The sequence below is a fragment of the Osmerus eperlanus genome, chromosome 21 (assembly GCF_963692335.1).
Source record: "Osmerus eperlanus chromosome 21, fOsmEpe2.1, whole genome shotgun sequence".
NCBI lineage: Eukaryota > Metazoa > Chordata > Actinopteri > Osmeriformes > Osmeridae > Osmerus > Osmerus eperlanus.
The window spans coordinates 10,100,511-10,123,005 of NC_085038.1; the positions used below are offsets into that span (position 1 = coordinate 10,100,511).

The 22,495-nt window shown below is 45.6% G+C and overlaps 1 protein-coding gene across 2 annotated transcripts in view; it reads left to right on the forward strand.

The window, feature by feature from the left end:
- The first annotated feature begins 2,475 nt into the window (after nt 1-2,475).
- Nucleotides 2,476-22,495, forward strand: part of st6gal2b (ST6 beta-galactosamide alpha-2,6-sialyltranferase 2b) — a 29,046-nt gene continuing 9,026 nt past the window's right edge. The window contains exons 1-4 of one of the 2 annotated variants that reach the window (XM_062446299.1): nt 2,476-2,609; nt 18,923-19,876; nt 20,707-20,804; nt 21,692-21,793. In XM_062446299.1, coding sequence (XP_062302283.1) covers nt 18,994-19,876; nt 20,707-20,804; nt 21,692-21,793 — 1,083 coding nt within the window. In that variant the 5' untranslated portion in view covers nt 2,476-2,609; nt 18,923-18,993. Of the gene's footprint in view, nt 2,610-12,378; nt 12,579-18,922; nt 19,877-20,706; nt 20,805-21,691; nt 21,794-22,495 lie in introns of those variants that run through there. The other variant, XM_062446298.1, reaches the window with a different exon arrangement.

A 22,495-nucleotide genomic window follows, 5' to 3' on the forward strand; every position in this document is an offset into this window, starting at 1 on the left:
ATGTACCGGCACTTGGGAAAACACCAGCTTTAAAATGTACGAATAGTATCGCCTCAAGCAATTAAAGGCAATTGGTGGCTCATTGAAACCTATGGGAGAGTACAATCATTTAAATAATGCTTTGCAATAACACTTTGTTTTTGAATGTACAGACTGTTGAGAATAATTGCCTAAATCAAGGTATCATGTCATTGACGGAAGCTGCTCGGAAGGCCTGGAGAGCAGGAGGAGCATTGACGCTCAGTGGTTTGAACACAACCTCCCATTCCCCTCTATACCCGTCATGCCACAGGACCTCCATATGATCCGACAATTGCTCCCGCTCTATTTACGACCAGACTTGTGTAAAAGATGCTAATGTCAAACTGACCATCTCTGATCTCTTTGGGATCGCTTCGGCTCCCCAGAAGCTGAGGCTTCTGAATGCCTGTCATTTAAATGGAACAAATTCCTCCTCCAGTTGTGTTCTTTTAAACGACAGGAATGTAGTGGGTGCTGACAGCGGGAATGTCCTTGCCTGATAATTGTTGAGGGGTGTTTGGTCTTTGGGGTGGTATTGACGAGCACTAGATTAAACTCATTCAACAACTCTGCTCCAGCAATGGATCTTGATTTCTTTCTGAACATGATCTCGTTTCCAATTGGGTGTCTTATCACGGCACAGCTTTTGCTTCGCCGACCTTGGCTTGTGCGAGTCATATTTAGCATAGAGGCCTTCTGAGAGGGCTCGTCTGAGTTTGGGGTGTTTCTTCGGAAGAGCTCTCCTACCCTCCCCGCTTCTGGAGCAGCGCAGGCTGAGGAGGGAGTGAATCATTAGCACATTCTGACAGCTCGTCCAGTCCTCCCCCGAGTGTTCCACACTTGCAGCCACTGTGTAATCCTCCCCTGAGGAATCCTTCGGCCTCTCCTCTCTCTGATGTCAATTCTTTCGCTCGCTCGCGCTCTCTCTCTCCCGCCTATCCTCCACCTCGCAGAATCTGCCATGGAACCGGGGTGGGGGGGGTAACAATAGGAAGTACGGTTCCTCCTAAGGGAAGCTGCCAGTCAAGTGTCGCTAGTCAGGAGCTACTTTTCCTCCAGTTGTTGATGTAGATGTCTTGGGACAGGGAAGTGATTACTCCCTGGAACCAGAACATCCAGAACCAGTAGTGCACGAAATGTACTTCTGTTCCTCTGACGGAGAGACATGTCTGGGCAAAGTATCTCCCCAAAAGATTTGGCTTCTCTTATTTGACTTCAAATCTAACAGATCATTTGTGGGCATGACTCGTGTAGTGTAGAAATGAAATGGACTAAACTGAAAGTCCAGTTTAGTCAAGTATAAATAAATGATCAAACCATACTTTCATTTCGGCGTCGTGGAGAAGAGCGCTACCTCATTGGTTTCCGTGCACAGTTGCCATCATGACCTACAGCATATGGAGTGGACAGATTCCCATTGGATTTGCTCCCTATCATATTTTGCTGCTCTCTTCCTGGTGAACCTGAGGCGAAAGAATATTGATTTCTGGGGTTCGATGGGGAAGAAAAGACCCTTCTGATGTGTCCTTATTCCAAGCTGCATTTTCAGCCGTGGTGAAATATTCCCCCTGGAAAGATACCCTCGAACCAGGAAAGCTACCTCGGCTCATGAGATTTCCTGTGACCCAGTTGCTGGGAACTTTTAAAGGGGATTTACATGACTATTAATAATGATGGCCCCTGCGCCATAATTGGGATATAGGCCTTACATTTTGCCATGGACGTTTTTGAGCAGCCAATCAGAGTGGGATTTACATGTATGCAGTGGGTCCTCTCTTCTTAAGAGGGGATATCTGTTGCTGTAAACCGAGACTTTCGCAACGCTCATGCAGAGAGATACCTGTTGTGGAATGCCAATGAACCTTGTGTAGCCGATGTGTATCGGTGAAACTCACTCCTCAGGTATGTAACAGGCCACCCGCATCAACGAATAGCTAGCTTTTCGTTGGCGTAGTTGGTAGTGGTGGCGCTTGGGAAGCCAGAGGTGGTAAGTTCGAACCCAGTGCGGGACGATTTGCCCGATACCTCTGACGGAGCTTGCAAGACCACGTCTGTTACACTTGCAGTCACGACCACAACATCCAACCTCTGTGCATTTGGGTCTGGTAAGCACCGTCAATTCATCTTATTTTGTCCAGGGAGACGGTTGGTGTTGATGTCTTGCATGCGTTATATACGGCCTTGGTAACAACATTTTTGGACGTCATCAATAAGCGTGTCCGAGCAAGTTAGATCTTTCCCTCTGGCAAAGTCTCACGAGTTGAGCCGCCATCTATCAGAGCCGAGGGAATTTAACCAAGCCCTAATTACCCAGCATGCCCCACAGCGTGCCCAAACATGCCACACATTATCGTTATCCTAAAACGTATCTCTCCATGTCAGGCCTGAATTGGCTCTCGCAAGGTCTTTTATCAGTCGCGTTAGTTTTCATCCGCCAGACATTTTGATGTCAGCGGCTATTAAAAAGACCTCGCGCGCACTGCCGTTTGTTTGTGGTCCTTCAGATGGTTTATTTATTGGAATGAAGCGTTCAGATGAGATGTGATGAAGAGTCTCTAAATGTTTTATTGCTCCGTGAGCCTGTCTTGGTGAGTAAACAGTATCTTAGAACCAAAATACACTATCTAATATAATCTATTGTGGCCTCAGGGCAACATTTTCTTCACATAGCTGTGTGGGTGAGGGATCTGTATAGCCACACTGTGTGTGTGTGTAGGGGGGGGGGGGGGTTGTGCAGTGATCAGACAGACCACAGGACTGATGGGGTTGTTTTTTGATGCAGCATCGAGAGTTTGCGACGGCTCACGATGGGTCAATGGGTCATACAGAGATGCTAGACAGAATCTTGTCAGCCCCCCCCCCACACACACACACACTGACACAAAATGTCACACATCACAACGAGCGTACTCTGAATGGCGGGGGTAATTGGCTGACAAATGAGTGGCAGGTTGTTTTTTGGAGCAGTGTATCTTGATTTACAGCGCATGTTTAATGAGATTGATGGTCTTATCGAGCCAGCATACTGTACTGTGCTGTAGGAACGCACTCAGTGTGTGTAGAACAACAGAGGGGGGTTACAGAGAATAAAAAGACTGCCTAAAGGGACAGATTTCTAGAGTTGGGAGAGGAGGCTCATTAACTGGAGTGTCCACGGTTGGGTCTAGTTTTGCTTACATGTAGAATTCTACAAAGAGTTGACAACATTGACTGTGCGACTTCAGCACATACTTTTTCCGACCCAAATCCTACGTGGGCTTCAAAATCAGCTGGGGGGGATTTCATCACAGCACTTCGTCACAGCACAAAAACCGGCAAGCCCTGAGATCTGAGTCCAACAAAGAATTTGAGGGTTTGGATTGCAGCCCCAGTTTAGGTATGACTCAGAACTTAACCACGTGTGTCTGTTATAGTGCACCGTTCAGGCTCAGCTGCACAACGGATCGGATGGGCGGGCATTTGGTTTGTATATAGCTCTCTTATGGAAACTTGTATAGCTAAAATAATACGAGGGGGGGGGGCACGTAATTCCATTTGGAGGGCAGTGCCCATCAATGTCCCCCCTTGGAGCAGACCACTTAGTCTGTAGTAGTTGACTGGCTGCACAGCTTACGCCTATGGAATGGAGATAAAACTGCACTAGTCTTTCCTTTTCCTAATTGTCTGCAAGGCCAGACAGTTTCCCGATGACTCAACAATCATTACCAGGAAGTACATCCTGATGAGAGAACCTTAAAGGCAGAGTGGACCCAGAACACATGGCTCACACCCTGACACGAGCCTGGAGCCGTCACACTGGAGCCTGTTCCTCCAGCCCTCACCAAACCAAACAGAAACACGACATCGCTCTTCAAACAGCCCACGTTCTCGTCTAGCTACCTGGCGAACAGCTGTCGCCAACTCTCATGCTAATTTCAGCCTGGGCACAGGGCAGGCATCCGAGGGTTAAAGGATTCTCTCTGCTCTATTGCTCTGCGCGAGCCGCTTCTCTTCCCCTCTCACTCCGTAGTTAGAGGCTTTTTGTCGAAACAGCCGTCCTTCCTGCTCCTTATTGCCTCGTTTCACCTCCAGCCAAGTAGACCTCCCTCCATCACTCTCGCTCGACAATTACCCAGCACCACCTGAGGGGACAATCTACCTACACCTAACCCTTCCCCTGATTGCCTGATCCCTCAATGTCTGCCCCATCCTCTGGGACAAACGTTTTCTCCTCTTCAGAGGAGAGTGCTGGATTGGCCTTGGAAATGTATATCTTTTGTTTTAAATGGGGGGGTTGAATTGCTCAGTATATTGAATTCAGAAGCTAAATCAGGATGTGACATATTTTCTTTTTGTTGCTGTGAACATCCCGCATCTACCCAACTGATCCATGCAGGCGATGCAGATACACAGTGTTTTCAAATGTCATTCTTCAAACAAGATTAAAGGATGGCTGACATCTATTGCTGTATACAATGTATGTGGAGTGGGTGCCATTTTGTGACAAGAAAGTAAAAGGTCTTGGGGGGGGGGGGGAAAGGAAAGCATCCAGGGTCTTTTATCTTCTATGTTTACTATCTACTGTTGTATCTGAAACTCAATCTAAAAGGTCAACTGAGCATGGATATCATTATGGTCAAGTAATTACTGTACTTTTTCCCAAAGATTAATTACCCTTGTCCATTTCACTGAGAGAAAGAGTAAGGTTCCTTGTGGTGATTAAAGACACGTCTGTTGTTCCTGCTTGGTGACTTTCACCCATTTGGCTCGACGAGGCAGAGGATCTCTGTATCACTCGATAATATGAAGAGATGGGGGGGAAGTTGTCTCTCTCCATCTCTCGCTCTCTCACTCTCTCTTTCTATCTCTCTTTCTTTCTCTCTCTCTCTCTCTCTTTCTATCTCTCTTTCTTTCTATCTCTCTCTCTCCCCCTCTCTCCAGCCCACCACTGTTTTTTGCCCGAAGACTGTAAATCAATGAGGGGCATTTTACTACACGATACTCGTGGTGGTGAATGCAGTACTTTCATTTGTGGTTGGCAGATGATATTTGTCAGTCTGGTGTTTTGACTCCATACCAATGATCTGACATGCTGTCTACATTTGTCAGACAAGAAGTGCCCGTGATATGTGCCAGAGTCGTCATTTGGTCACCATCCAATCTGCACTGCTGATGAGTAATGAGTGGTGAACATTGTGCTCTCATGCATGGCACAGAACACCATAGGACGGTGATGGGAGGAAATCGAACACACACACCCTCTCTCTTCAGGGCCTTCTGGGGGATCTCCATTCCGACTTCCGGGAGGTTCCACTCTAATGGATCAATCCATATCTGTTGAAACCTAAAGAAGGTCATGAATCAGTTGTAATGTGAACTTTGGGGCAGTAGGTCACAATGACATGTTTGGAGTTTGGAACCAACTCATCCTCCCCTGTAATAAAAATAACTGGATTTACAGTACATGAAGTATTTACATGAAGTAATGGGTTAACGTAAAGGTTTCTGGTTGCGATCACTGTGTCCGACAACACTGTGTGTGAACTTGAATCAAGGCCGTAGCCATGGAGTCAACATTGGGGGGACAAATTAAATCTCTTATGATAATTTCGGACAGCGTGCGTGGTAGCCTGTCGTAGCGTAGCACATTTATATTTGTATTTATATTTTGATATCAATATATTGGGGGGGGGGGGACATTTTGACCAGATTTGAATATTGGGGGAGATGTATCCCCCCCAATATATATTATGAGTACGGCCTTGACTTGAATATTCTCACGTCAGATAACACTGGGAATGCATTCCAAAGGTCCAGGTTAAGAGATGTATAATTTGTCCTGTGAGAGACGTGGGCAGAGTACTTGAGTAATGGAGCGGGTCTGACACGCCGGTGTCTACCTTCCAGGAAAATAGATTAGGCTAGACTGTAGTCAGGAAGGATCGGAAGACATAAGCGATTTCATTTCAGATAAGGATACAGCTGTGTCTAGGCAGGGCATAATGGATAGAATGCATCAAGAGCAGAGACTGAGAGACACTTAGAAAATTGTGTGCAGAAACTTTTTCACAGACCAGACAGCAAGGGCTCCCTGGGTTTATGATAGTAGGCCAATTGCATTTTTACAGTGAAACGAGGCCAACATAGGTCCATAAGTATTTGGACATTGACACAATTTTCATCATTTTGGCTCTGTATACCACCACAATGGATTTGAAATGAAACAATCAAGATGTGCTTTAAGTGCAGACTTTCAGCTTTAATTTCAGGGTATTTACATCCAAATCAGGTGAACGGTGTCGGAATTACAATACATTTTATATGTGCCCCCCCCCTTTTTAACCCTTGTGCTGCCTTCGGGTCACATGACCCAAAGGTTCATAACGAACCATCGTTGTGTTTACCCAATTTTACCCAATACAAAAACAAATAAAAATAATTTTCTTTTAACCTTTGCAATGTGGGGGGTCTGAGACAACCCGACGGTTAAAAGAAAATGCTTCACTTTGTTTTTGTATGCGGTAAAGTTGTCGCAATACGACGGTGGGTCACAATGACTGATGGGTCAGAATGACCCGAAGATAACACAAGGGTTAAGGGACCAAAAGTAATTGGACAATTGGCTGCTCAGCTGTTCCATGGCCAGGTGTATGTTATTCCCTCATAAAGGGAGTTCGTTATTTCATTGACAAGGAGCAGATAAAAGGTCTAGAGTTCATTTCAAGTATGGTATTTGTGTTTGGAATCTGTTGCTGTCAACTCTCAATATGAAGTCCAAAGAGCTGTCACCATCAGTGAAGCAAGCCATCGTTAGGCTGAAAAATCAAAACAAACCTATCAGAGAGATAGCAAAAACATTAGGTGTGGCCAAATCAACTGTTTGGTACATTCTTAAAAAGAAAGAACGCACTGGTGAGCTCAGCAACACCAAAAGACCCTGAAGACCACGGAAAACAACTGTGGTGGATGACAGAAGAATTCTTTCCCTGGTGAAGAAAAACCCCTTCACAACAGTTGGCCAGATCAAGAACACTCTCCAGGAGGTAGGCGTATCTGTGTCAAAGTCAACAATTAGCTGACTCCCAATAACCTGGGAGTCAGGTGGCTGAGCAGTGAGGGAATCGGGCTAGTAATCCGAAGGTTGCCAGTTCGATTCCCTGTCATGCCAACTGACGTTGTGTCCTTGGGCAAGGCACTTCACCCTACTTGACTCGGGGGAATGTCCCTGTACTTACTGTAAGTCGCTCTGGATAAGAGCGTCTGCTAAATGACTAAATGTAAAATGTAAATGTAATTAAGAGAAGACTTCACCAGAGTAAATACAGAGGGTTCACCACAAGATGTAAACCATTGGTGAGTCTCAAAAACAGGAAGACCAGATTAGAGTTGGCCAAAAAACATCTAAAAGAGCCTGTACAGTTCTGGAACAACATCCTATGGACAGATGAGACCAAGATAAACTTGTACCAGAATGATGGGAAGAGAAGAGTATGGAGAAGGGAAGGAACTGCTCATGATCCAAAGCATACCACCTCATCAGTGAAGCATGGTGGAGGTAGTGTTATGGCGTGGGCATGTATGGCTGCCAATGGAACTGGTTCCCTTGTATTTATCGATGATGTGACTGCTGACAAAAGCAGTAGGATGAATTCTGAAGTGTTTCGGGCAATATTATCTGCTCAGATTCAGCCAAATGCTTCAGAACTCATAGGACGGCGCTTCACAGTGCAGATGGACAATGACCCGAAGCATACTGCGAAAGCAACCAAAGAGTTTTTTAAGGCAAAGAAGTGGAATGTTCTGCAATAGCCAAGTCAATCACCTGACCTAAATCCAATTGAGCATGCATTTCACTTGCTAAAGACAAAACTGAAGGGAAAATGCCCCAAGAACAAGCAGGAACTGAAGACAGTTGCAGTAGAGGCCTGGCAGAGCATCACCAGGGACGAAACCCAGCGTCTGGTGATGTCTATGGGTTCCAGACTTCAGGCTGTCATTGACTGCAAAGGATTTGCAACCAAGTATTAAAAGTGACAATTAGATTTATGATTATGTTAGTTTGTCCAATTATTTTTGGTCCCTTAACCCTTGTGTTATCTTCGGGTCATTCTGACCCATCAGTCATTGTGACCCACCGTCGTATTGCGACAACTTTACCGCATACAAAAACAAAGTGAAGCATTTTCTTTTAACCGTTGGGCTGTCTCAGACCCCCCACATTGCAAAGGTTAAAAGAAAATTATTTTAATTTGTTTTTGTATTGGGTAAAATTGGGTAAACACAATGATGGTTCATTATGAACCTTTGGGTCATGTGACCCGAAGGCAGCACAAGGGTTAAAAAGGGGGGGGCCACATATAAAATGTGTTGTAATTCCTACACCGTTCACCTGATTTGGATGTAAATACCCTGAAATTAAAGCTGAAAGTCTGCACTTAAAGCACATCTTGATTGTTTCATTTCAAATCCATTGTGGTGGTATACAGAGCCAAAATGATGAAAATTGTGTCAATGTCCAAATACTTATGGACCTAACTGTATGTCTAGAACATCAATTATACAACACTGGACCGAAGGAGAGGAGAATGTGCAGCCCAGCTCACGTGCAAAGTGTGTGTGTGTGCGCGTGTGGGAGAAGAGAACAAGATTGTGTGTCACCGCGGCAGTCTACACTGTCTGACCCCCCCCCCCCCCCCCCGTTAAACTGAAGCCCGTCAGTGGTGCTGGTGAAGTGACCCACCAGTCATCCCAACCTCAATGCTGCCATATGACAAATGCCTGCGACAACACATCGAACATTATCCTTTTCAAGCCTCTCACAGAAGTCTTCCAGAGACATGAAATGTCAGCCGGCTTGCTGCTAAACGGCGACGACTGCCACTCAGAGATACATTAGCATAATAGTGGAGCTCAAAATACATCTGGAGGAAGTATGGCCAGCACACCTCCCACCCACCTGCCAGCATAATAGAGTTGCCTGGAGAGCTTGAAAGCTTTTAGGGTTGAGAAAACAGAGTTGTGCAGAGTCGCAGTGTCTAGTCGCCGAACCCAGTTCCGACCGGTTTTGGGGACGACAGCCGCCCTGGAGGGACCGATGAATAGCGCTCTGAGGTAATTGGGCTGAGTGGGCCTAAGTCGAACACCGTCATTTACCGCCTCCCACAGCAAAGCGAGACTGAATCGGAAGCCTCAAGGTTGTGCAGGAGAGATTTTTCACCCTCACGTCCATGATTGCTATAAATGTGCGAGCAAGAAGGAGGTGTGTGTGTGTGGGTGAGGAGAGGAGAGGGGGGAGGGAGGGGAGAGGGAGGGGGGGGATTTTTCATTCCCATGCGGCCCTAAATGCAAAAACACAACTTGTTTGTAGACCTGACACTAATTCAACATTTGCCTCTGGAAAGGCCATGCTACATCAATCAGATAAAAACTGCTCAATCGTCTGGATCGTATTAGTAAACAGTGATGGTGTCTTGATTCTGTGTCAAGCTGACAGTAGGATTGGAGCTGAAACCAGGCCAGAAACCCCATTTGCAACTTCCACAGTGTGAAGCTCGTTGACGGCTTTCCGTCGTGCATTTTTGATTAGAAGTGTTGAAGAACTCGGTGAATCCAAGTGTGCACGGCGGAAAATTAATGCCATGTTTTCCTCTCCCTCTCTCTTCTTCACTCGCCCCTCCTCAGCCTCCCCCGGCTTTATAAATCCCTCTTTTGAATTTCCTCTCTGAAACTTGGAGATGTATAGTAATGAGGTCTGCTGTGTTCAGCTGAACAATATTAGGATTCCGGTTCCTCTCCCTGTTATTCTGTTAGGCTTTACATATTGCATCCACTGAACTACAGAGCTATAATATAGTGTATTTAATAATATTATTGTTGGATCAGAAAGGGCTCACATATTTTTCCGTTTGACACCACAGTGCTCCCTCACATAACTTGTATTGTGTATGTATATTGATTTCCTGACTACAGTAGGTAAATATCTCGTATTAGCACCAGTCAGGCGCCAGTCTCAAATAGTCTCAAAGTAAACCTTGATGGTTAACACTGATGAACCATTTGATACCTTCCTGTGGCAGATGGCAGATAGCAGGTTTCCTGCGGAAATAATGCGTCATTGTACTTCAAGCTTCCTGTACAAATAACAAAGGGCTCATTCTATTGTGCTCTATTCTATGATTATCCTCACATCCATCCATCATGATGGACAGGTACATTTGAAACATTATGATAAGCACTCATAGCCTCTAGCCATTCATAAAGCCCTTAAAGAAGTATAAGAGGTTTCCTCTAGGCTGAACATTTATGTCTTAATGGAGGAAGAAACAGTCGGGCGGGGAGAATGGTTGGCTACCATGACAAAGACTGTGAACATCACACCTCCAGCCAGGACTATGAAATACTGAATCCTCATGACTGCTCTAACGAGGAGAGAGGACACCCCAGCCCTGTCACATGACTGCTGCCGGAGAGAGACTTTCATTTCACACAGAGCCCATCTGGATATGGGTTTTCTCCTCCAGGAGCATCATTCAATAGAAATTAAATCTCTTTTTGTCTTCAGTGTTCTGTTATTCATGAGACACTTTTTTGAAGATGAAAGTAGGCCTACTCCGAAATGACAATTTCATGCAACGCTGTTCTAAGTTTCTTTTCTCACATATCAGCTTCATCGTTTTATATACCGTATCATAACCTTGTTCTACCATTTATGTTCGTATGACACAGTAGCTATGTAGCAACAGTAGCCTATGATGTTATACCTCAAAGTAAAAAACTAATTGAATTCTCAAACCCATCAAAAAGGTCCATTTCCTCTAAGGACAACATTTATGTCAATGGCGAACTTACCATTTGTCCTTGCCACATTGAAGTAATGTTGTCTCTCCTCGCAGCTGTCTGAACATGTTCACTCATTAGGTAGGTTTTGGTGTTTCCCAATGGCTGAGAGAGAGCTTGAAAGACCAGATTCATAAGTATTTGTTATTACACGCTAAAATCACACACACACACACACACACACAATCAAATGATCTTCAGGTAGCAAAAACTATCATTCAAACCCCTTTTCCAGATCGATTAATGGTGAGCATTGTACCAAATGGTGAGGAGAAGGAGAAAATACGTAATATTATTATTAAGTGTTGATTTGCAGCTTCAGTGCAGTTTCTAAAGTGTTTGGATAAACCAGAATGGGAAATTGCAGAGAACTGTACACACAGACTTATAGGGTGTGTGGAGTGCTGGTGATTACAGCTCAGTTCATTCAGATTCCAGACCAAAAACCAGTACATTCAGGCCACTGTGAAACACACACACACATTTCCTACATCCCCAAAGTTGTCATGGAAACAACCTCGTTCCGGCTGGCACCAAGCTTGAGGGTTGGCACTTTCAGGGTTTAAACCAAACAAAGCTAGGGGGCTGGGCCCAAGATGACGCCACATGGAATGTCCCTTAGTCCCCCCAGAGGAAACGGCTCTTTGCAGGGCGGGACATCAACCAGAAGGCTTGTCATACACGCTACCTTTGTATTAGCGGTTTCTGAAACATTGTCTGTGATCACACGTCCTGTACTGTACACTACGAGTGTGTAATGTGCCTCATGCAGATACAGATACAGCAGTTATGCGGTTGTACTGGCTAAGCTATGCTAAAATGGATAGAATCAGCCATATCCTGTTCCATCTTCCATCAGTGCTCTGCTCCTTGATAAACGGCTCACCCCCAGGGCAGAGGGGATGGTGGGTTGACAAGGGGTGGACACTGTAGGCAGCATACCGGTCTGAGCTGGTTCCAGGACTGTTTGGTGTGGGTCATTAATAACTTTGATCCCAACATCAGATTACCAGCTTGTGGGTTTGGGTAACCCAAAACACTTCTTGTTTGTGTGCCCTGGCATACTTTACCAATGATTGACCCTGTTGTGAAACCAGGAATAAGGACAAGGGAAGGTGAACCTTGAGTGCATGGAGAATAGACACAAAGGGTCTGTACATGGTTCTGTGTTATAAAAACAGAAACAACAACTTCGCACTTGGCAGGTAAAAAGCTTTCTGTTGACTCATTGTCAATACTGAGTACGATGATGTGTTCTGTGAACAACGGGCCGCAAACAGTTTCACACAACTCGATTGCGAAATGTAGATTATGCAACATACAATAAGGAGACAATACTTTAAAATTATGATAGGCTTTTTATATGATGCTCACCACTGCCATGGTTTTGTCTGTGCAAATAAAGGTTTACATAGGGATTTTCTATACTGAATATATTTACTTTCGATATGTTTTTGGATTAACTATTGACTCTGTAAAAAATATAATCTTGTAATTACACGTTTAGTTATGCCCCGCCTACCTCACGTTCTCTGAACATTGAGCCGAGTTAACAGTAGTACAGTCGACGTCGTCTGTATTCCGTTGTATCTGGCCGACTGCGATTACTGGATACTGCTGGTGTTACCCCTCATTGAAGACGGAGCGAAAGCATGTGTTCTCCGGAATTACACCTCGGTTGTAAATCTAAGACATGTAGCGCAGATTCTGTTTGTCTGGGAACGCAGTTGGGATTTGATCAGGTAAGATATTTGAGCATCCCGCTGATCTGGGATCTTTTGAAATTATCATTTCAAACAGAAGACGGCGATTTATAAAGGAGAATGAGCAAAATGGATTCAAAGTGTGAATAACTGGGCAATGATAATTGTTACAGTGTTATTCATTCGAAAATGCATTGCAGACTGTTATGATCTTTGACAGCAGTTTGAAGGTTCATCGAACCTGTAGTACGGGACTATTCATCTTTATCATCATTGTTCATTCTTTCTTGAAGACAAGAGAACAATTGGTCAGTTTATCAATGTGAAAATGTCAATAAGATTGCCATAATGCCACGTTTTACATGGGTCTAATTGCTCCTTCTGGGGGATTATTATAATTGCCATGTGTGAGGCACAGTCCCACCTCATCAATACGGATTGACATGCTGTACATTTTCCAGGGACAGAACGCACAACACAAGTACCTTAATCTATTCGCTGGAGATGATTAATATCTGGTCCAAATTCAAATGTTTTCAACACATTCTATACAGAATGATTTGTTTATTTTATCATACCTTAGTTGGCCGATATTAAAGATGACTATAGGCTATTGTCTGTAAGCAGTTTTTCACCGTCAGAAATGAAAATCCTTATCCGTAGCGTAGCCTGAGACAGGTGTGCTGTATTGTGCTGGTGAGAAATGTACCAAAGGAAGCCCGCAAAGAAACGAAGTGAAAGTAAGTTCCCTTGACCTGCACAGTTTCAATCAGGCAAGACATTTTTTAAAGTTGACTTCATGTTGATGTGGTTGATGAACTCAAACGTCAAGAGAGTCAGATGGCTGAGCGGTGAGGGAGGCGGGCTATTAATTTGAAGGTCGCCAGTTCGATTCCCAGCCGTGCTAAATGACGTTGTGTCCTTGGGCAAGGCACTTCACCCTACTTGCTTCGGGGGAATGTCCCTGTACTTACTGTAAGTCGCTCTGGATAAGAGCGTCAGCTAAATGACTAAATGTCAAGAGATGTCATTTTTGTCTGCCATGACAGATCTTATGTATTTACTCATCAGGTGGAGTGCTCGATCACATCCCCAAAAGGAACATTGTGTAAAATAAACAAATCCGCCAGAGGAAGTAACCAGACATAACTGAAGAAAAGATTACAGAGGTGCCTCACACAGATGGTTAGTTTAGAATGTCAAGTAACTCTGAATGGGGTCTTAATGAGTATTCATAGATTTGGAAACATATTCAAATGAGCTGTAGAGGTTCCTCCTCCAATCGGATGTTAAGAGGTTACGAGTGTGCAGAGCTCCACTGGCACAGGATGGCACAAACTGTAAGCTGTCAAGCTCATTCTCAGTGGCCTTAGTCGGTTTTCATTGAAGAATAATGATAGTGTTCATGGCCTTTAAATACAGGTTAACAATGCACTAAACCATAGCTTGTTCGTTATACCTCTTGGTCCAGCAATGTCCTTTATCTAGAGAGTCAATGTGACCTGGCAGTACTAATGAGAACCTTACTTCCTACTCCCTTCAACCAATGGTCTAGACCTTTCTTGGTCTGTACCTAGCAGGAATGGATGCTAGCTAGATGTATCTCAAGGTTTTGGTAAGCAAAAGGCATACTTAATTACCATACAGTGTTCTTAGGTCTGGGAACACAAATGTCTTCTAGACTAGACACCCTGAAGGAGAATGTGTTTTGTTTCTCCTTTTAAACAGAATGAAAACATACTGTTTTAGGTATCTGGTGGTAGACCTCTACCTCCAGCCAGGAACAACTGTCTCGGTATCTGTCTGTTTCCCTCTCTCAGGTTGGTGACTGGTAGACATGTGATGACAGGTGGACAGGTGTGAGGGCCCCCCCCCCCTCTTCTCTTGTCATTCCTTCTTCAGCGCCTCCTTGTCAAACGGTCACACATGAACACTTCCGTTCGGTGGCAGTGTGCGTTCACTGACGTTCGACCCCCATTGTGCACGTACCAAGTCTGCTAGAAAAATGAGTCTCAAAATATTTGTACAGTTTAACTATTCATCCAATTTAGGAGCTATGTACCCAGCACTTTCTGTGAGAGACATTTTTACTTGCAACTTGCAAGAGACCTCAGTTACAATCTCCTTACATTCCATCACAGGCATAGAGGAGAACAGAATGTTACTCTCCTCCCCAGAGAGTTAGTTAGCAGAGAGAGCTGTCTGATAATGTCAACTTGGAACAGGCAATGAGTCTGCCCCATTGGTGACTGTTGCTTAGATACCTTCAAACAGCCACCACAGTGAGAGACTCATTGTTGTTTGTTAGTAAAGAAGGATAGTCTACTAAAATGTTACATCATTTAATTTTAAATTTTCAAGTCAAAACATAGCCATAAACTTGAAGAAACAGGTGTTGCTAGAGGTCGTAAAACGTAATGTAACCCGGACTGTGTACATGAATCATGTTCTTGTGACAATGCTGTACATTTTGGATTGGTCCTCCAGTTGGCTCTACCTATTAAACTTTAACCTAACCGGCATAAAGCAAATTATTTTGAGGTAAACACTGTAATTCCTATCTTTGTCTGAGGAAAGAATTAGGACACACTCACTGAAGTTGGCCACCAGTATTCAACACAAAACTTACAAACCTGCTTTCAAAACTCAGTAAGTGACAAGCTTTTCACCCCATTTGTGTCCTGTCTATTTCTGCTACTTGGACGCATAATCTTGGCTAACGTCTGTGAAGTCTGTGGTATCAACAGCAATCAGGAAACAGAGACTAAATGTCATCCAGTTTAGCAAAGCTGAACATTTTTGTTGCAGCAAAACATTGATAATCATCTTGCCCATATTACTGCAATACTCGTTAGATTGGTCAGTGGTCAAGGTTATAAAGGATAACAACCTGATAATAGATTGTTTTGGTCCTTGGATATGTAGCCTAAATATTTAAAGCTTTTAGTTTGTTAGGTTGACTGATCACTATTAATTTACATTTAACAAAAACAAACAGCATGAATGAATAACTTGTGCTTTCAGTGAAGATGTCTTACCAATTAGATATAGCACATGTTGTTGCAAGTCTCACCTTAACCCATGAGGAGGACTCATGTGATTCTGAATGTTTACATTACATTTATAAGTTGCTTATCAGGATACACGATACTGCCCTTTCTCTGTGTGCCAGTTTCACAACCAAGGAAACGTGCTGCTAAACGTAAATAAATGTAAATGTAAATGTAAACAGCATCAGACAATAGTGTTTGCTTCCTCCTTTAAAAAAAACCTAACTGTGTCCTGTATGTTTGCTGTTTGGCAGTGCTGACGTCGTTTGACCATCCGACCTCCAGTTCACCCTGCCTTCCATGCTAAGAGCTTAGTCATATCTGTGGAGCATATAAGTGTGTGCAATTACATGCAGGGGCGGGTTTCTAAGTAGCCATTTACCCATGTGAGGAGGGATAATGGAGCTGACAGCGCCTGGCAGGATGTGTCATGGAAGATGGAGGACAGTGTTTAGCCAGCAGAAAGAAGACCGGGGGTACGGCCCCCTCTGTGGCCGACCCCGTGCTGTCTTTTTGGAGTGTGTGCCCGCGCGCCAGTGTGTGTGTGTGTGTCTTGCCACTGTCCTCGACCGTGTCTCTCTTGCCAAGCCCGATGGGGCCCGTTGTGAGACCAGCTGTTGTATTAAGAGGGGCAGTGGAGTCCAGCGGACCGGAGCTGCAGATATCCATCAGCTGAATAATACCTCCTCTGTCTGTGGACTCAGCAGGATGGGCTGGAGGAAACGGGCTCGTCTTATTGCACTTGTTTGCCTTCCCCTCGACCCCTCTTCGTCCTCTGTATATCTCGTTCTCTCTTTCTGTGTTTCTTTTTCTCGCTCGCTCTCTTTCTCGAGCATTCTTAAAGGAGCGGAATATGGGAAATTGAAGTGTTCGTGCAGTGTCATGTGTACGGAATGCATTGTGTTGAACGGGTCGTGTGTGCGTCCACAGCTTTTAGGCCGGCGATTAGCACAGCAATGACGCGGTCCGGACACCCACATATTGGGAGGTATTTAAGCAGTCAAAGTGAGACCAGAGGTGCAGAGCTTCTGGGGAAAGGTCAACTCCACCTGATTAGAGACAGATGTTTGACCCCTGACCTGGGTGTCCTGAGCACGGGGTTTTTCCGTGGAAGGAAAGAGTCACTCAGAGCCTGCACATTTCCTAAGTCTACAGTACGTCAAGGGCTTTTCAGCTTCCTCTTACTTCTCACGAGCCGTTTTCGTTTCAACCTTGAGAATATAAAATATAGAAACAATGGCTTTTCAAATGCGCTCGCATGCTTTTGAACGACTTGGAGCCCAACAGTCAAACAAAGCCTTGTCTCTCTCCCCAGATCTCTCTTTACCCAATGGAATTCCATTGTAACGTAGCTTCATTTCTCGTTCTCTCCCTCTTCCTTTCAGTGTCTCTGTCTCCCCTCTTCCTCCTTTGTGCCCCAAGGACAGTGTGCAGCGATTTCCTGGCAGATACAGATGATTATTTCTGTTTAACCTTCCGTGTCATTCACGCTGGCGCAAAGCACCGGCTCGCTAGAAGAGATGAAAGGTTCTTTGAAGCCGTGCTTTGTGTGGGGTAAAAGCCCTGAGAGAACCCTGGTGGGCTCCAGAGCAGAGCTGTGAGGGAGAAGGGCTCAGGTTCTCACTGCAGTGCATCTCAGGCCTGTTGTTCAACCTCATAATGACTTCCCCTAGGCAATAGACGAGCCAAAACGTAAGCCTCGGTCATTTTTGGATCCATGTGTCACTGCCCTTTCTCGATTCGGTTCTGTATCTCCTCTTGGTCCCATCCCTCTCCCCTGACTTGTTGGTATTCAAGTGAACGACCCGCCAACGACTTGCAAACAGTGGGCCTTTTTCTGCTACTTGGAGAAATGTCCGTAAAGTATGTAAAAGTTTGACATAAAGATGTATTGAGTTACATACATTGTAGATTGAACACAAAGACGCTGTATGGATCTGTTTGACTAGAGAATTCTCACCAACAATGGGAGCAGGCCACATTTCCAACTTCCTTCATTGGACTTCCCATGTCTCATGACCCAGACCAACCGACCTTATCAGACAACTCAATCAGCCACCAGACAAGATAAGCCATGCACGTGACTGTTGTGGAGGCCAGCAGCCCGGAGAGACAAGCAGGGATGAGAACATTGGCCCTCCAGGACTTGGTTCTGGACAGTGGAACTGAAAAAGGCTTTTGGCAAAGTCTTGTGTGTTCTGGAAGGTTCTATGGGAGTGACATGGCGAGTAAGCTCATTGTGCCTGCTACCATGTGGAGCTCCTGCTAGGCTAAAGCATGCAAGGACAAGGACGGTCATTAGAGGCGACAGTAAGAAGTGGATCCATAAACACCACTTCTGTTTGTTGGCTAATTTGTTGCCAATAAAGTTTAGTTCCAAATTATCAAAGGATTTGGCTAGGAACTGGAGGGATTAAGGGAAAGAATGTGTCTGCATGTCAGACCGCAGGTGCCTGAAGCACTCCACCCATCGGAGGAAAACAAAGGTTTCCCCTAGGATCTTTTCCAGGGGGAGGGTGGTCGACCAACATTTTTGCCTCCCATACATTTTCAATGGAAGTCACGTGACAGGCCCCGCAAAGCAGCGTGAGATACCTGGCAGCACACTCAAATTCTTGAGGCGACGAGCAGGAAGAAAATTGCCTGTGTGTGTGGAAACAGCCCCCCCCCCGTCTTATTCCTTCAGCGGGGCGGGGCAGGATATGTTTACCTCTTATGTTTTGTTACCATTTTGAAACAAAGCTGTATGTTCCAAATTGTAAACAACCTATTGCGGTGAATTCCTTTGCAAAGCAACGGAAGTACCTTTGTGTTTCGAATAAGTTTCATCAATGGCACACACTCTAAGAATTCAATTTCTTACAAGGATACAGCTCATATTCCTGCTCAGTAAGGCCTCAAATGCACTCCTCTCTGTGTATAACATACTTACAAGTATTGCAGAGGAAAATCATCTTGATCATCAATGGCATGAATATATTAGTCAACAAAGGACAGTTGCTGAAATACTCCAAGTAATGTACATCAGATGTTTGTTTGTACTAAGAATGTTCTCCCATTGTTTAATCATGGTGTTTGTTTCATGGTCTGCTAAATTGGAAACCACCAGCAAAATTCCCATACTGTCCAGTCATGCCTGAATGACTGGACAGTAGGGGAATGCCGTGTCTAGAAAATGTGAAAGACCAGAATAACAAAAGGCCACTGATGTCACAGAAGCCTCATGTTTAGCTTGTCAGTATTTAGAAGCATGAAAATAGGAAAGCCGCTCGGCTCTGGGAAAATATGTCCACCCGACAGTAACATATTCTTGTTTTGGTTGACCTTTCCCAGGCCTCACCCTGAGAGCTGCCAGACTGGCCCCCAGGGGGCGCTGACGATCAGCCAGCTGCAGCTTGAGCACCATGACCCCGACCATGAAGCAGTGGAGGCGGCTGGTCCTGCTGGGGATGTTGGTCTGGATCTTCTTCTTCCTGGCTCTCCTATCACACTTCCTGGACCTGCGGGTGCTGGCCCCCGGCTTTGCCTCCCCGTTGCTCATCCACCCCGAGACCCGACGCCTTGCCTCCATCCAGGGCAACCACCGAGGCATCATGGCCTCCCCCGTCCTGGAGGCCTCCAACTACCCAGCCACCCAGGAGCCCAACTGGGGGGAACAGCCGCCCCAGGGAGGAGCCCCTCCAATCAGCCAGGAGGGGTCCCAGGAAGCAGGTCCCCAGGGGGCCTCGCAGCCTCTGGGAGCCTGGTCAGTTTACCGGGAGGGGGAGATGGTCAGGGAGCAGAGCCAGAGCAGCAACCCTGTGATCCTGAGTGAGCCGAATGAGGAGGAGGACTGGGAGGAAAGGAGGAGGAGGAGAAAGAGGACGAGGGGGAGAGGATGGAACAGGGCCAGAGCGGAGAGGAGGAGCGCCGACGGCGACGAGGACTACATGTTCTCGAGGTCCAAGGTCGCGGTCCAGAGGCTGTGGAAGGGGAACGCCTCAGCGGGCATGCTCACTCCGCGGCTTCAGAAGGCCATGAAGGACTACCTGAGCGCCAACAAGCACCACGTGGTCTACAGGGGGCGCCGGCACGCCCGGCAGAGCGCGCACGAGGTGCTGTGCCAGCTGAAGAGAGAAGCTCCGGTGAGGGCGCTGGACGGCACCGAGGACCCCTTTGCCGTGCTGGGCTGGGCCAAGCTGGTGCCAGGTCACCCTCTGGAGAAGCTAGAGGGCTCAAACTTCCAGACATGTGCTGTGGTCACCTCCGCTGGAGCCATCCTCAACTCCTCCCTAGGGAAAGAGATTGGTGAGTACCATGTCTCTCTGTACCTCCTTGATGACTCCATGATGTGGAGGAGTGTCAGTGGCAGCTATATTGAGTGCCGTTTGAATCCGGCATCTGGACTCGGGGCCGGCACCGGGTTGCCAATGTACAGGGTCTGTGTAAGTGACACGAGAGGCCCATAATAGCCAGGTTTTAACAACCAGCCTTGCCTCAAAGCGGTCTGAATTGATCCGAAATGAAACTGTAAATATTTGAAAGGAAAGTTATTTACGTGTACAGCTTCACCCTGGTTCCACTTAACTTTTCCCATCACCTTTTGAGATTTTCCAATGAGGTGAGCACAATACATTTTCCATGGAGGTCAAGGAAAGTTGCACTGCTTTGGGAGCAAGTGCTGTGGACTGAGGTTTGTGAAGACGTGAAAAGCTTTTTAAAAAGGTTTTACTGCCCCCTTGTGGTTTAAAGTTGTGAATGCCATATCAAGGTCCAAGCTTTTTAGTCATGATTGTGAAGTGATTCAGACGTTGTAGAGTGCTCAGTGCTCAATAGAGGGCACTGTTTACCAACAGAAGCGTTTGCTATTTTTACAGTGGCGATTTGCATAAGTACCTGGTATTCACAAGATGTGAATCTGTAAGTCATTAATTTGGCTCGAGGGTAATGACATGTTTGACTGTATTCACTTTGTTTCTAAATCACATCCTTTTTTAAATCGAGACTTTTTAATTAAAGCACCCAGGCATTTTAACTGAACGCTGGAAGATAACTTTCAACGTGACGCGACATTGTGAGGCAGTAAGTCATGTCGTCACAGCACGACAAAGATCCTTTTGACTAGATGTTGTCTTCAGATTCCCATGATGCTGTTCTTCGGTTCAACGCCGCACCCACCGAGGGCTATGAGACTGACGTGGGCAACAAAACCACTCTCCGAATCATCAACTCCCAGGTGAGCTCCACACTAGAGGTCCATCATAGACTTCCTGTCCTCTTGGGAAGGATGATTGAAATAACAACAGCTCCAGCTGTTCCAATAATAACCCGTCAATGTTCATGTTATTTAAATATTTATCAATCTAAACGATTCATTCGTGTATGTGGCTAGCGCCCTTTGATGTGACATTATATTTTCATTTAACAAATATTTACCATGTCGGCGTTCTGGTTTACTGCACCATCAGTCAGGAACATTATTCTATACTTCATGTAACTGTAGTATTTTTTCAGATTCTATGCTGCTGTTTGTATTTTTGTTACTACGCACTACGCACACTGTTCTCTATTGATAGTACACGACCTCACTGCTGCATACTTTGATCAGATTTCGGAAAGATAACATCAAATAGCATCTGACACATACTTGGAACACGTACGTCCTGAGTTCAGAATGCAGAGCTACTGCTTGATCTCTCGCCTCAGTCCTTCTTTAGCTGGCCATGTGCAACAGGCCACCTGGAATTGAACAGTTGACCTTTTCTTTTGCTCCACCGCTGTTGCATCTGAACAGCAGCATGGCTGACTGCCGTTAGGCGGTTCCCTGCCTCAGAATGGACACTTGCTGCTAAGTGGTCCCACCACAGATGATCACCGAGGCTAACGTCTGGTCAGATCTAAACACTCAGATCATTCCTATGAACCCCTTGGGTCCTGGGACTATCACTACTCGTATGCAGGGAACATGCTGTACTGTGCATGAGGCAGTGTCGGTCTGGTTCTCTTCGTGTCCGTTTGGACATCTCTGGATGCAGCTCTGACCGTTCAGGTTCCAGTTCAGGTTAGCGTCAGGCCTCGAGGAGCCAGAGCGCTGCCCTTACCTTCTCGTCCTTCCCATCCTAGATCCTGGCACGACCCAAGCACCACTTCAACACCAGCTCCCTGTACAAGGATGGGGCTCTGGTGGCCTGGGACCCTGCGCCATATTCTGCTGACCTGTCCAGGGTAGGTCTTCACCGCCCTTGGGGAGGCTTTTCCTTTCAAACCAGGGTGGCCCAGAAAGCACGGGTCTACCTTTTAAAAGATGTCTATTTTGAATGGATTTCTCAATGAGACCGAGACAGGATGTGACAAACACAATACGAGTAGGTGGGAGCAGTGCACATCTTTCCTTTTTGTAGCAGGAAAAAAGCAAAGGTACAGGGAAGGACTCGGTCAAAGATATTCGGTAGGTCAAAAACAGGCTACAAGGTGGAATCACAGAAGGAACAGAAGGCTTAGTACATTGTGAAAACACAAAACAATACCTCACAAAGAACATGAGAAACGGAACAGAATAAATAGGGTGCTCTAACAAGTGTCAGGTGACAATCATCGAGCATAATGAACAACCAAACTGAACATAGAAAATGGAGAACCTAGAACGTAAACATAGAAAAACATTAGACGACATCAGTAAAACGTTTCCAGTAAGGGGAAATTCCCAAAACAAACAAGAAAACAAAGCAGGGAAAATGTGTGTGTGTGTGTGTGTGTGGGGGGGCAGCTATTTAGGCCTTCTGGAGCTTTCCTTCCCCACGCAGCACCCAGGCACACTCCTGATGTGGCTGGCGGCGGCATGGCTGTTGTTTACTCCCTGTGAGCTAGCTGGTGAAAGGGTTGTCTCAAGTCTTTGATTAATCTGGGTCACGCCATGGAGGGGTACTT